This window comes from Setaria viridis, chromosome 7 (assembly GCF_005286985.2).
Source record: "Setaria viridis chromosome 7, Setaria_viridis_v4.0, whole genome shotgun sequence".
Lineage (NCBI taxonomy): Eukaryota > Viridiplantae > Streptophyta > Magnoliopsida > Poales > Poaceae > Setaria > Setaria viridis.
Window position 1 is genome coordinate 17,177,717 of NC_048269.2, and position 15,313 is coordinate 17,193,029.

General features: G+C 44.7%; 1 protein-coding gene and 1 non-coding gene across 3 annotated transcripts; one reads left to right on the forward strand and one right to left on the reverse strand.

Moving 5' to 3' along the window:
- Window positions 1-454: 454 nt before the first annotated feature.
- LOC117862471 (recQ-mediated genome instability protein 1) lies at window positions 455-7,214 on the reverse strand. Of its 2 annotated transcripts, none has more exons than XM_072295208.1 (8): window positions 6,298-7,214; window positions 4,924-5,094; window positions 4,123-4,268; window positions 3,576-3,748; window positions 2,175-2,746; window positions 1,845-1,955; window positions 1,632-1,763; window positions 455-964 (listed from the first exon to the last, which is right to left on the reverse strand). In XM_072295208.1, the coding sequence occupies exons 1-8, from the start codon at window positions 7,099-7,101 to the stop codon at window positions 800-802; spliced, it is 2,274 nt and encodes a 757-aa protein (XP_072151309.1). In that variant the 5' UTR covers window positions 7,102-7,214; the 3' UTR covers window positions 455-799. The 2 variants fall into 2 exon arrangements, with proteins under 2 accessions (XP_072151309.1, XP_034601841.1); XM_034745950.2 differs by having other exon boundaries at window positions 3,519-3,748; window positions 6,298-7,212.
- Window positions 7,215-8,417: 1,203 nt separating this feature from the next.
- Window positions 8,418-8,489, forward strand: TRNAG-UCC (transfer RNA glycine (anticodon UCC)). The gene has a single exon. It is a non-coding gene; the product is annotated as a tRNA-Gly (tRNA).
- The last annotated feature ends 6,824 nt before the right edge of the window (window positions 8,490-15,313 follow it).

The window sequence follows — 15,313 nt, forward strand, 5'->3', positions numbered from 1 at the left end:
AGATTCCAAGAAGCACCAGGAACGACCTGGTGCACGCCATTAACCAGAAATCCCAGTGGAACAAACCTTCGAAAATCTGGATTTAGAATTATAATGCTATTTTAAAAGAACTTAGACGGCATTCAAGGAACACAGATTTTAAAAAATATTAATGTGATAAGAATATACTATTAGTTAAAAGGATTTGTCTGGAAACAGAAAAATAGAACATTGTGCCATACTACTATAACAATATATTAGCCAATGACGCCAACCCTATTGCTATTTCTCTTGAATGGTTACCTACTTAACAAACACAAATAAAAGCCAATGATGTCAACTTACTGAAATCGGCACTGGTGGCCATGAGCATAGAGGAGCTTCTCAGTCGATCACAGGATAGCAGTTCAGAACAGAACGAGACAAGGAGTATTTACCATTTTATCAAAGAACCCAAAAGCCCAGATCATGCAGATGGCAGGCCATAACAATTGTAGCTTAGGACTAGCACCATTTCTGGATCCCTGAGTTGCTTCAAATTCATAAACTTTCTATTGCTAAACTATCAAAGAAATTTCACAGTACTATAGGATATCAAGTGATGTGAATCAGCCATCAGGGTGGATTAAAATGTTCAGAATAAAGCATGAGCACCAACACACAAAAGATAATTAGGCTAAGATATACAAGAAGCCAATGGGTGGTGGAAGCCTGAAGCTAAGTACTAATACTTCACAGATGCACTTGGCCAATGGCCTGGCTTATCGAAACCACAGCAATATTTGTGTATCCATCAGCAGTCATAAAAGGATGCAAATAATCATGGAGTGGTATCCATAGCATCCAGACTTCGTATGCGTCTTTGAGAAGAAAACATTTTCAGCCTTTGCAGCAGAAGCCATGCATTAGAACTTGAACAGCCTTCATCCAACTCACGTATGATAGGAATAGAGGAGTCTTTGTTGAACTCGATAAGCATCATACCCTAGGATCAAGGGAACCGAAGCTTATACACCTTTCAAACGCTATAAATTAAAAATTGAATAGCTCTTATCTTTTCAAACAGAAACAGTATAAATGGTCCCAAGACTACTCTAGGATGTATAATAATTATACAAATATAAGTAGGGACAAACTCAAAATGATTACCCAATATTTGAATATACTGTTAGATTAAGCCCTCCTATCACAGTAGGCACCAATCAAAAGTGTCCAGCAGGCTTTATGAGCATTATCTATCAAAATCAACTTCATGGACTTACTTAACTTGATTAATTGAATTATATTCTATGAAGCCAACAAACTGGCTTTTACTACAAGGGAGGCCCCAAAACCCAGAAATCCTATTCCCCTCAAAACAAGGCCTGCTTAGGTCTAATAAGCAGATACTTATATTTTGACAATTTTGAATTTATGTCAGCTCAAATGTCCCTATGACATACCATCACATTTAACCAAAGAGGAATAGAAAGACAATCCTAGATGCAATTCTTTACCACATTTTGGGCCCTGCTGGTAGATATTTTGGATACAAACAAGACTCGTCTAGTATGATAATTAACAAGCGTAGCCAATAAGAAATTATTTTTCCAATGTAAAATCACAATTTATTAAGGTAAAAAAGCGTATGAATCTATGAAAAATAAACCAACCTCAAAATTTATCAAAAAACTCTGAAATCCTCTCAGAGTTTCTTTTACTTCACTGGCTGATGCAAACTCGAATTCACCAGCAAGAGCTGCAGTGACCTCTCCAGGAGAAAGACCAAGCATGTTTTCTACAATCTATCAAGCAAAACTGAATTTAATGAAATGTGGTATGATAGAAAACTAGGATAAATTACTAATAGAAACAGGTGTACTCACATTATGGTCAACAAAGGCCTCAGAAATAAAACTCCCATCATCTATATATACATAAAGCTCATATGTCGTGCGTCGTCTATATTGGAAACGTTTAACAGAAGTGATCAGACCCTGCAGCAGTTATGCCATCAATTAACACTGACCCACTCCCATAAATAACAGAAATTTAATAAATGAACAGAATATTCATGCATTTCTTGAATAAAAAAAGTACTTCGGTGAAACTGGAAATATGGGATAGACACACTTTTAAACATTTTTTAATTAAAAAGGAACAGAAAGGTTCCTAAGCTTGCAAATAAACAGTAAGGTAGCAAGAAGCAAATGAACCTTGATCTTTCCTTGAATGTAGGCTTTTGTATCCTGTTGTGTACCCCAGTCAGAAAACATGCTGCAAATGTATGTATATGGTTTTTCATTTTCACCATTTAGAATAAAAGAATGTTCCATCTGATTTATCCTGTCAACATTTGGAGATCGTGCAGCCTCCACATCATTAGCAGTAGTGCCTTCAATAACATGTGACCCACGTTGGGAATCACACCCAAAAGGGGTAGATACAGACAATGTTCCTTCCGTCGTACCAAAAGCAGTAGACTGTTCCTGCTTGGTGATTTCTGGGACATGCTGTATTTGTTCATGGGCATTGTTTGCTCTAATAGGAGGGTCAACACATTGTTCTACGACGGTCTGTGTACTTCTTTCAATGATATGAGTGTGATCATATTCATGGGTAGTATGTGCAGACGTTTCTGTATTTTTCATGGTATGAAAAGTAGATGGGTCCTCCATGTTGATTTCTTGGACATACTGAATTTGCTCTTGGACAGTGTTTACTACTACAGGAGGGCTAACATGCTCTTCAACCAAAGTTTCTGTACTTCTACCCTGGAAAGTGTTACCTGCATACATAAATTACTTGACACTGAAACTTGAAAATGATAAAATTATGAGAGCTTTATGTTCTTAAATCAATGGAAAATTAAGACGTATGGATTGCTCGATAGCAAAGTAAGGCATGTTGAAAGAATGGAATTTTTTCCTACAACAATATTTAAGACTGATTGCTAAGAAATTCTGCTGCCACAAAAGTGGTAACAAACAAATCATTTTCCATGATGGTCATGCTATCCTAGCTAGATTGTGGCAGTAATGTGGGCAACAAACATAATACAATAAAATAGCAATGCCACTATATCTGAATAAAATGGAGGATCGTAGAGAGCGAATTCAGTAACTAGTATCACCACTTGAGTAAATGAGAAGTTTTAATATAAGGAGTCTTTTTTTTATTATCAGAAGGGAAGCGGAAGTCCTCTAATAAAATAAAAATGTTAACCACTTATTTCTGTACGTACATTACTAGAACTATTAATTTTTTTCCTGCACAGCACAGGAGAACTGCGTGCCATTTTATTAAGAGAGCAAATATATTCAAAGGTGAGGTCAATAGACCTCTCTGAAAAACACTCCACACATTCGCAAGAGAGACTAAGTTATATTCCCACCACCCTCCTCAATCTAAATGACAATGACCAGATATACTTCCTAGATCTAGGAGTCACGGGCTGACTAGCATTATTAATTTAATTCAGTTATACATCTTATCTCAAAAAAGGGTGCTAAGCCTAAAAGCTAGTAGCCAATGAATTCTATACCAATAATATACAGTACCTAATCCTGTTGGATGAGAGGAATTAACTGCTCGTGGAATTGAGATCCCTTGCTCACCGCCATTCGTAACATTGGTACTACATGGCCATATAGTACCTAATCCTGTTGGACGAGAGGAATTAACTGCTCTAGGCATTGAGATCCCTTGCTCACCACCATCTGTAACATTTGTACTACATGGCCAGGCAGCTAGGGTGGCTCTTGAAGACAAAGGCAACCCACCTTGTTTCCTGCAGCATGAAGAGGTGAACGCATGTGAGATCTATATCAATATTAAGTCATGACAGAACTACTAGTGGCCCCATAAAGGAGTGCTATTAAATATGTATGAAAATTGAGTATTCAGTGTATAAAGTTTGGAATAATTACAGTTGAAGGAAAAAGAAACAAACTGAAAGAAAAAAGTTTCACTGCACATAAAAGATCCTAAACTGAAGTGTTTGCATTTCAGTTGATGCAATGAATGATCATAATCTAATGGGAAAATTGCAGAACAAGTGTTGAGGTATTTCTTAAATATCCATTCTGACTTCTGAGGCAACATACCTAGAAATAAAATATCATGTATGAGCATGTATTAGGTTCAATAATGTGCTATGTATACCTTTTGCCACGAGGTGGTTTGTTTACTTCAGAAACAAGTCTACCACGCGCTGCTTCCAATTCATCAACTACGGCCCCAAGAATCTCAATAACCTCAGGAACTAGCATAAGAAGACCCCTCCTTATGTGCACATTCCTTATAACAATCTGTGGTGCAATGAAAAATTAAGTGAGCTGATAAGAAATTAGTAAAGAAAAATACAAATGATGACGAGTTCCTGAGAAGGCTTGGCTTTTGAAACCGAGTTCCAACATTTCTTAATTGCAGTCATGCCTTAGCCAAATAGCCAGCTCGCTTATAATGCTTCACATGTCACATGCATCACCTTTTTATGTTTGTCAGAGAAAGAAGCTTTGAAAATTGTTTTCAATGAAAAAGCACCAGAGGGAAACTAAGCGACCACCTTTCAATCGCATTATCCAGATATGATCATGTAAGTTCGTATTAGAAGGGACATGTAAGAAAATATATTAAACAATCCAAGAAAAAGTGGTTGACAAAAGTTTAGCAGCACTCAACAGGGTAAAATATCTTGTGGATAGAAAAAATAGAAAGAGTGATGTAATCAACAACCAAAAAAATTATCCGCATGAATTTAATATACAGATATCACACAACAGTCAAAATGATACCTTAATATACAGAATGCAATGATAATAAAACAAAATACATCATAGTGTATATGTTATATCGCTATGCTAAATGCAACCAGCATATTTGTCTCAATTACATTCTAAGGAGGGAAAAAATAAACTCCAAAGGTAAGGCAACCTTCTAAGGCATGAAGGGGCAAAAAATGACCTTTAGTCCAGCAGGAGCTAGAACTGCCAGATCTTTGATAGGCCTGTACTCCATTCCAAATATGCGTTGCATGCCATCTGTCATTGACAGTTTTAAGCATCGTTTTGGTCCCGCATGCGCATCACGATATCTTTCCTTTAAAGGAGCTGACATGTTGACAATTTCATCAACCTACAAAACCCAGAGTCATACAGATAATACTGCATCTCAAAACAACCATGGAGCCCTTTACCACATATTCCTATACTATAGAAAGGAAAAACTAAGAAAATGTGCAGCAAGCATACAAGATTAAATGTACAAGGATGAACGTGTACTGTAGCAAATAAACTGGCATATGGAAATTAGGAATACACAAAATTTGAATGGCATAATGCTGTGTAGGAAATGCATAGTGAAAACCCAATTTCCTGAAACAATCAACAATTAGCAAGTTAGCACATACCAAAGCCTACAAAAACTAGCATGGTACAGAGTGATCTAGTGTGTGTAATGTACAGAGGACTGCCAGGGAGAACATTACTTCGGATTTCATAAATCAGAAGATGATATAACCATGTAAGGTTGACCAACCATTTCTCTGATTTATTCTTACACAGTTTAATTGTAGCTCCTAACAAAAGAATTCGCATCATAGGCTAGTTACTCAGCAGGGCCACGTTTGGAAAACAAGACTTCTGCAGATTTATGCATGAGTCAAACTGTTTGCTTGAGAACTTCTGTTTATTTTTAGCACCGGGAACAGGATCTAATTTTGTAATTTAAGTAGACCAACTAGCCTGCACAATTACTTACTATAACACGTACCTTTTACGATTCTATATTTGAACATGAAGTCAAATATAGCTACATTAGCTTGGAGCAACTAAACACCTTAACCCTTAGCTTAGAAGCCCAACCAAAGTAACAGCAATCTCGAGTCTGAAATATTTTTCCCAATTGATGTGGTCTGCATTTACCTTCAAGCTCTGAATACCTTCAGTATTGATCTTTCCAAAAACAGAAGAATACCTTCAGTATTTCTAATACTATGCAGCCAGCTCTTGGCAACAGTGCCAACCCAGATTTTCCAATTTTAGTGAACTGTGCATTTCTGGAGCACAAGCTAAGAATACATCAAGCAAACCAATGCTTAACGTTCGAGTTTGACAACCCATTTCAGATGAAAATCAAACCGCCAGGCAGTAACAGCTAAGTCCAAAACAGAGACTAATTTGCAAACGTTATTTTTACCTATCAGAAGCACGTGCGTCATTCCATGAATTTTACAACTACATTGCGCAAGGAGGCACCAGAAACAGAATGGATATCAACAGCTCAGTAAGCAAAGTATAACAATCATTCCCCCCAAAATTGCAGTAAGCAATGTCGGACCTGAAGCACGAAGGGGCCATCGAGGACGGCGGCGTGCATGCCCCCAACGCCCTCCGGGAGCACGCCAGCCCCGCAGGCGTTCATGTCGGCGAAGAGGAACTGCTCGAAGCACCGCCTGGCCTGCGCCTCCGCGCCTCCGAGGCCGTCGAACCCGGGAATGCCCGCGGCGCAGGACTCGAGCCACTCCGGCCGCAGCCGCAGCCCGAGCCCCCGCAGGAGCTCGTACACCGGACGCAGCCGCCCGCTCAGCGCCGACGGCGGCGGGGTCGGGTGCGGAGGCGCTGCTGAAAGCGGAGTCGGGGTTGGGGTCCGGGCCGGAGGTAGAGTCGGAGTTGGGGTCCGGAACGGGGTAGTGGTAGGAGGGGGAGCCGGCGCGGGAGGAGGCGGAGTCGGGGTTGGGGTCCGGGCAGGAGGTGGAGTTGGGTTTGGGGTCCGAAATGGGGTAGTGGTAGGAGGGGGAGCGGAAGTAGGAGCGGGAGGAAACGGCGGGGAGGCGACCTCGGGGGCATCGACAATGGGGGAATCCCCGTCGGAGTCCACGATCTCGTCGACCTCCTCCTCGTCGTCGTCGTCGGAGATCACGACGGGGTCGAAGGACTGCGAGAGGGAGGGGAAGGGGACCGGGAGGGGGCGAGGGTTTTGGGGCGAGGGCCGGCCGACGCTTCCGCTGCCGCCGCCGCTGGCGACGGAGGCCGAGGCCGAGGCGGCGGCGGAGGCGGAGGCGGATGCGGGGGTGACCGTGCCCATGCCGTCGTCCTCGTCCTCGTCCTCGTCGGAATCGACGATTAGGTTCCGGCGCCTCATCTTTCCTGAAGGAAATTCGATTTTTGGCGGCGGTTTGATCGGGGAATAGAATTGGGGAAGAGTTTTTGGGGGGTTTTGGGGGTTTCCCTCCAAAGTTTGGATTGGGGTTGGGGGGGAGGTGGAAGACGGGGAGGAATTGGCGAGGTGAGAATGACGAGTGGGTCCTCCTGTCAGCGATAAAAGGGATACCGTATGGGCTGCGATGCGAATGTTCTGCAAAACGAAATGGATTGATTCGAAAAAAAAAAAACGAAATGGATTAGGCGTATTGTGCTTTATTCGGCAGAATTCTAGTGGCCTGGCACCACCGCGATAGTGCGAGGTGGGCTGACTGAAGAGTTGGGCCGAATTAGGTAGGCTCTTTGGTTTCGGCTCAAAGTAGCAAAGCCCAAACTTTTGGTTATGTAAGCAACTCCAACAGCTTTGCCATCTAATCTAACTAATTAAGAGATTCAAGAATTATAGCCATCGAGGTGAACATCCTGTAATTCAAGGTCTTGATTGTAAAATCGGGGGTGCATCTATGCATGATTTAGTATCTTCGTGTGAATTTAATGGCGCTTGGATATCATGTACTAGACAGGTACACGGGGACACGCAGCGGCGGAGCTCGCCCAAAATCCTAGCTGGGGCAGAATTCTCCTTGGTCCTACCAGAAGAGTAGACGCCAACCTCCACTACTACGCCGCTGTCATGCCAAGACGCAGCGCCGCCGTCATACTGAGATGCAGCTGCATGCTGCTGCATCGCCGCTGCTACCGCTTGCTTGCTCTCCCTCCCCTCCCTCGGATTTCTCTGACTGGGGTTGGTCGATTGGGCATATCCCTCTCTCAGGCCTTGGATCTGGCTTGCGCGCTAGGGGACGGCCGGCAGCGCCAAAACGGCGGACATCGAGCAAGAAAGCAGAGACAGCGGTTCTCTGGAGGCATAACAGAGGTAGACTCACCGTTTGGGCCTCTTCCAAAACATAAACACCTCATGGACTCGCTGGCCCAGTTGGCCCATAGAGTCACATAACAGTTGGTTCTTTCTTCTTCCTTCATTCTTCGCCATTATTGGCCAAGGACTCACACAGCCACCATGATTCAGCGCCCGGATTTCACCGAGGAAGAGGGGGAAGGGGGACTTTGGCCTGCTGGGTAGCTGGGGCAGCTGCCCCACCCTGCTGTATGGGGAGCTCCGCCCATGGTGACACGCGAGGAGGTTGCAACTTGGAAATTGCGATGGAGAATCAGAAATGAAGTGGTCAATGGCGGCGTTTGACATTAGATGTCTCCTTACTAATAAAAGAGTACGGACGAGAGACACAAACAAAAGCGTCTGTAGTCCAACGGTTAGGATAATTGCCTTCCAAGCAATAGACCCGGGTTCGACTCCCGGCAGACGCATTCTTTTTCTCCAATTTATTTTTCAGCCTTTTTTTTTTCTTTTCACAGTGATCCTGCAGCTCGATTTTGTTTTCTTTTTTGAAAGGGAGGGAGACCCGGCTGCCGATCCGGCGATCCATCCATCCATCTTCCTCATCCTCGGAGCCTTCTAGGCTGCCACGCGCCACGGCCGGACATGAGCAGCAACGACAGTTGACCTGCTAGCTACAAAGAATAATCGTCAGTGCAGCGGCCGGCCATCGTCGGAGTCGGAGCCAGCCGGAAGGAGAACGACGATGCTCGCTCGAGCCAGCCAGCCAAGAGTGCTCCCCGCCGCCGGTCCAGGAGTCAGCACGCGCGCCACAGTACCGCCATCCATCCAGGAGTGCAAACAATCGTTTCTGCATGTCCCTTGCTTTGACCAGCTCTTTATTCTCGGTGCTGTTGCTAGTCTTGTAGTAGCGATGATCCCCGTGATCCAACAGGTGCAAACAATGATTATCGACGAGCCAATCATGTATATGAATGGTACGGTGACGAGCTCGATCGTCGTCGTTGCCGTAAAGCAAGTGGTCGACCGCTCATTCGTTCGTTCATGCACATCAGCACACATCACACTGTGATTTATTATTAATCAACTAATTAGTCGATCACCTGCACATGATGATATACTCTAGTGCACACGCTAGCTAGCTAAGCTCTAGCACGTACTGTCAGTGTGTGGAAGCAGCTAGCAGGCAGCACGTACTGTCACTAAGAGGGTATTTGGATACCAGGTGCTAAATTTTAACCGTGTCGTATCGGATGTTCGGATGCTAGTTAAGATGACTAAATATGAGCTAATTATAAAACTAGTTGCAGAACCCCTAGTCTAATTCACGAGACGAATCTATTAAGACTAATTAATCCATCATTAGCAAATGGTTACTGTAGCATCACATTGTCAAATTATAGACTAATTAGGTTTAATAGATTCGTCTCGCGATTTAGACTCCATCTGTGCAATTAGTTTATAATTAGACTATTTAATACTTCTAATTAGTATCAAACATGTGACATGTGCTAAACTCTACTACGTGGGACCCAAACAAACCCTAAGTCAAGCACGCGAGATGATCTTTGTCGGCCTAATTAAGGAGACGTCCAGGAAAAGGTAGTGCGCTCACGAAGCAAGATTTCCCCCCACCACCCGGTCCGGCTGCCTCTCGTCGAAGTCGATGGTTGAGTGAGAATCCGAGCAAGACCAAGCGTCATATACTAATATATATGCAGGTGGCGCGGCCGTGTTGTTGTTCGCATCTCATCGACTTCGCGGTCGCCGCGCGAGATCTTCAGAAAGGGACGGCTGATTCGATCGGCCGATCAGATTTCTGGGATAGGCGAGCTAGTCAGCGTCGAGGAAATGACGAGTAGATCACCCGGGCCCACAAACCCCAGCTCGCTCGCTCGATCAGCTCAACCGATCGAACGGAGAAGAAGAATCTTTGCAGGTCTCCCTTTCACTTGCTCGGGGACAACGGCGGTGTTGCTGCTCTCTTGTGATCGACACAAGGACGTGCACGACACGATCCCCAACAGGTGCAAGATCTATCAGCCCCCAATAGCAGCAGGTCTGCTCCGATCCCCTGCATGTACGGTACACACAACCAGCAATGATGTGCGGGCCGGTGATACTGGTAGATGATGATACCTTGCTTGCAGGGGTGTAGCCGCAGGGCGGGGGGTATTAGGTGCCAGCCAAGGTCTCCCCAAGCAATACAATTTTGAAATAGTTAACGCTATTGCCCCCTCCCCTACGAGGAAAATTTTTGAGTTTCTGGCTCAGTCACTGCTTGCTTGCTTGCTACCTTAAGTAACACCGTCAGCGTGGAGATGCACCAACCCGAAAGGTCAGATCGCATGCTTTGGTGACATTGGCCACACGTGCACATACATGTCGGTCGTATATGTGGTCGTTCATTGTCCAACCAACTACACGGTTCCAATCCATCTCAAAAAAAAAAATATTAGATCGAGCACCATCGTACCGCAGATCTTTAGCACACATGGTGTACTCTCGAAACTTATTCTCCAGAAACGAAGGGCGGATTTAGGGGCTCAAGCCCCCCTACCCCACACACACACCCCGAAGAAGGGAAGGAAGAAGAGTCACCCAACCTTCAAAGCTAGACCTGCCGCTGCCAGAAACAATAGAGCTCGCCTACCCTAACCATGCCACGTTTGGGTTGTCTCTTCAGCGAGCATAGTATCTTTCCGGAATTTAGGAATTTGAGGGAGAAACCAAATGATTTTGCCACAGTTAAACGAGAATTGATATATAAAGGGAAGACAATTCCACCAAATACTATGATGCTACCATAGACCTATAAAAATAAATTATTTTAAAAGAAGATTTACAAGTTATTTTAGTTTCATGATTGATCTTGTAACATCAATTTTGTGCCGTCGATGTTTAGAAATTTTTCACTATTGATAGTCAATAAAAAAATATTTAATTTGGGACAAATCTAGGAATATTTATATTTATGGAGGCCAACTCTTTTTAGGGGTGAGGGAGTAGTAGGAGTATATGTCTGACATTCGGAGACTTCTTCCAATTTACCCCATACGTGCTTTCAGTTATATACTACTTCTGTTCTAAATTGTAGGTCGTTTTGGTTTTTCTAGGTGTATAATTTACTATGCACCTAGATAGTGGATGTCTAGATACATACTACTATTTATGAATCTAGAAAAGCTGAAACAGTCTACAATTTGAAATGGATAGAGTATTTGTGGCGATGGTGCACACAAGTTGATCGAAGCCTAAGGGATAACAGAATCACGGTACCTAGGCAGGCACGTCGTCGGGAGCCAACAAACCCATGCCCGGCCTGGATCGATCCTTACGTCAATCCGAGTTGTCTGCGAGCATCCCCCAACTTCTGAAAGTGACATTTTTCACACAAAAAAAACTTCTAAAAGTGACACTCTTTTCTCTGCTGTTTTAGTTCCTTTTAGCACATTTTCGCATGGTGGACATAACATGCGTGCAGAATTTTTTTTTTCACCGAATCAGTACGGACCGAGACATATCTTTTGTACCAAGTCGTGAAACCAACCAAGGCCTTGTTTAGTTGGCCAAATTGGGAGGTGCCAAATTACTGTACTGGCACTGTAGCACACTGTAGCGTTTCGTTTGTATTTGTGAATTATTGTCCAAACATTGACTAATTAGGCTTAAAAGATTCGTCTCGCAAAGTACAACAAAATTGTGCAATTAGTTTTTAATTTCATCTACATTTAGTACTCCATGCATATACCATAAGTTTGATGTGATGGGGAATCTTCCTTTTGCATAGTGTCAAAGTTGGGAGTTGGGAGTGAAGTAAACAAGGGCCAAATCCAGAGACCGACCTACACGGCAGGATTCTCTCTCGTGGCCGTGACAAATGGCACTCACACACCCCATGGCCTTATCCAAAACACCAGCAAAGATGGATCGCGATGTCTTGTCAGCGCCATGTAAGCAGCGCGTGGCTTACTTGCGCCTACGTGGCCGCTTCCGGCATTGTGGTGTTGTTTTCTCGGCGTACAGGTAGGTGCCACGGTGCACATCAGAGTGATGTTAGAGCAGAGCTCGAGCGTGAGTTTTAAGGGGGTGCTCTAAACCAGCAGTACCACTTTTTCTAAGCGCCAAACGCTGGAGGGCAGGGTGCTACGAAGCACCAGCTTAGCAGCGGCGCTTGCTTTTGCACCTGGTACTTCAAATAAAGTAGTATTTTTTACTAATCATTACTACTTGACTACATGCATGGGAGGAAAAAAGCTGCCAGCTATAATTATTTATAGGATAAAAGGTTATTTTTGACCGAAGTGCTCCTACCTATTATTTTATATTTTTTATTCCAGACCAGTTTAATTCGCTCCTACGGGGAGTCGAACCCGAACCTGCTAGGTGTTACTCAGATGCTCTAGGGGGTGTTTGGATACGAGGTGCTAAACTTTAGGAGTGTCACATCGGATATTCGGATGCTAATTAGAAGGACTAAACATGAGCTAATTATAAAACTAATTGCAGAACCCCTATGCGAATTACTAATTCGCGAGACGAATCTATTGAGCGTAATTAATCCATGATTAGCACATGTTTACTGTAGCAGCACATTATTAAATTATGAACTAATTAGTCTTAATCCATTCGTCTCGCGAATTAGACTCCATCTGTGCAATGAGTTTTGTAAATAGTCTATATTTAATACTCCTAATTAGTATCAAACATCGGATGTGACGGGTACTAAAGAGGTGTATCCAAACATCCCCCAACCATTAAACTAGAGGCTACTCAGGATAAAAAGGTTGCTTTTGCTTAGCATTTTGCCTCAGCAAGCACCGGATGATATGTCCAGCTGCAAAAATTTTGGAAGGACTATACGCTGGCCTTGCTCTTACGTGTGTCATGCGTGCATGTGGTCCAGGAAAGAACAGGATATATCCGTTCTTGCAGAGGACGGAATTCATAGGACTGGCTTGTAACGATCAAACAGTGACTCTCCCAGCCATTATATTAGCTCCATCCCCTACATGCTAGCTGACTTACACATAAACAACCAAGGTCTCTATTATTTCTAACAAAAATAAAATCTATATTTAACTGAAGCAATAAGGTTCCAACACTTAAGAAATGTGTTCGAGTTCCGACCGAGCTTATCGAATAAGAGGAAGTATGGGTAGAATCGGATCTTTCCTATGTTGAGTTTCCCATTAAGATACTTAATCACAAGAAAAGGAGAACTAAGAGGTAAGTGGTGAAAATGTTCAAAATTTAATGGAGCCATCGTACTGAAGATGAGGCAACATAGGAAATCGAAGAATATCTCAACAAAAAGTAAGTAATCTCCTGCTATATTTGAGACACACACTATCTATCCATTTATTTGTCTGAACAAAGCAAGTAATCTCCTGCTATATTTGAATGAGAAGACAACACGGACGTTGTATAGCACAGTCAGTGTGGAAGCAGCAGACGAAAAAGGTCAAGCACGAGAAGAGAAGATATTTGCTGACCATCAGCGGGATTGTGCGAGCAAATAAGCTAAGCAGACGTGCACAGACCTCTCCGGATAGCGATCGAAGCTACTTTGTTCTGGTCAGTCGTCAGTTCCGGTCTGAGAAGAAATGTCTCCGGGCGTCCGTCCATCCATCCAATCCGATCCCTGCCGGCGATCGCATCGACAGGCACCGTGCGGCTCCTCGATTGGATCATCGGACGAGGAGACGGCGACATCGTCGGCACGGCTGGGTCCATCTGGCCGGGAGCTGGTCGTTCCGGTGAGATCCGACGATGGCGACCTGCGGTAAGGTAGCTGCAGACAGACCAGTCTAACCGTAACAGATGATCTGCTGAACTGTGTTAGTCATACACTAGTAAGACCTTGAGTTACGGTGGATTCAGATGGGATGCAAATAGGTTTGTTCGTGCCGTGAACCCGCATATATACAAGCCATAATTACGAGGGTTTTCACAAACCCAACCTAAAAGGGAAAAAGCTATTTTTGATATACTGTAATGATATTCGAGTATACGTATATATCTGACACATGACGATCGATATGGTAGCTAGCACTGTCAGTGAAAGCAACAACAGCCCAAAAAGGCCAAGCAGGAGGAGATATTTTTGTCCAGCGCGCGCGGGATATTTGCGAAGCTACGCAGACGTCCATGCGCACGGAATCTCCAGCGTGCGGGACTCTGGACAGCGAAGTTATTAATTGTGCGTTCATCGTCAGTTCTGGACTCTCCGGTTGTTGCAGAAGCAAACCACCGTCCTGCCGGTGATCACGTCGACAGACACAGGCACGCCGCGTGCAACTAGCTCTCTGCCATTTGGCGGAGCGAGACGACGACGACGGCGCCATCGATCGGCAGCGAGCACACGGCTGCTTGGTCCATCAACAGTAGAGTCACAGAAAATGCTGCAAGTTGGGCAGCACCAAAACTGAATCCACTTCTCTCGGCGTTCAGTTACATCACGTGAGTTTGTGTGTGCGCTGCAGGAGGTCGCCGGCGACGTATGGGCATTGCTACTCCAGCGATCTCTGACACGTGGCATCAGAGCCAGTTGTGGGCCGGGACTTGATCACGGCACGGTACCGCCGTTGGAATCGAGACCGTGATCGAGTACGCGCTGATGACGGGACCGACGCCACAGCCGAAGATGACGCTGCCGGGCGTGAGTGGCGAGAAGAACGAGGGCGCCGTGATCTAGCGAGTAATCCGTGAGGTGGGTGGCGGGCCTAGCTACCCCGTGCTCACCAAGACCAATTACTCCAACTGGGCGTCGCTCATGAAGGTGAAGCTCAAGGCCCGGGTGCTCTGGACGGCGGTTGAAGCGAGCGTCGATCCACAGGAAGACACATGATGACGCTCGACGCTCTGTGCAGCACCGTGCCACTGGAGATGGTGTCCATGATCTTCGAGAAGGAGACGACAAAGGAGGCGTGGGATGCCATTGCCACCATGCGCATCGGTGATGGCCGTGTGAAGAAAAACACCGCACAACAACTTCGTTGCGAATTCGAGTTGGCAGTGTTTAAGGACGGTGAGTCTGTGGAGGACTACGCACTTCGCCTGAATGGCATGGTGGCCAACCTCGCGACGCTCGACGAAGTTGTGGAGGAGACCAAGGTGGTGGACAAGATCCTCTGCAGCGTGCCGACACAGTTCAAGCAGATTGTGCTGGCCATCTGCACACTGCTTGACGTCTCCATTCTCACTATCGTCGACGTGGTGGGGAGATTGAAGGCCGCCAAGGAAGTGTTCGAGCCGCCGCCGCCCATGTTGCAACACGACGACAAGCTGTACC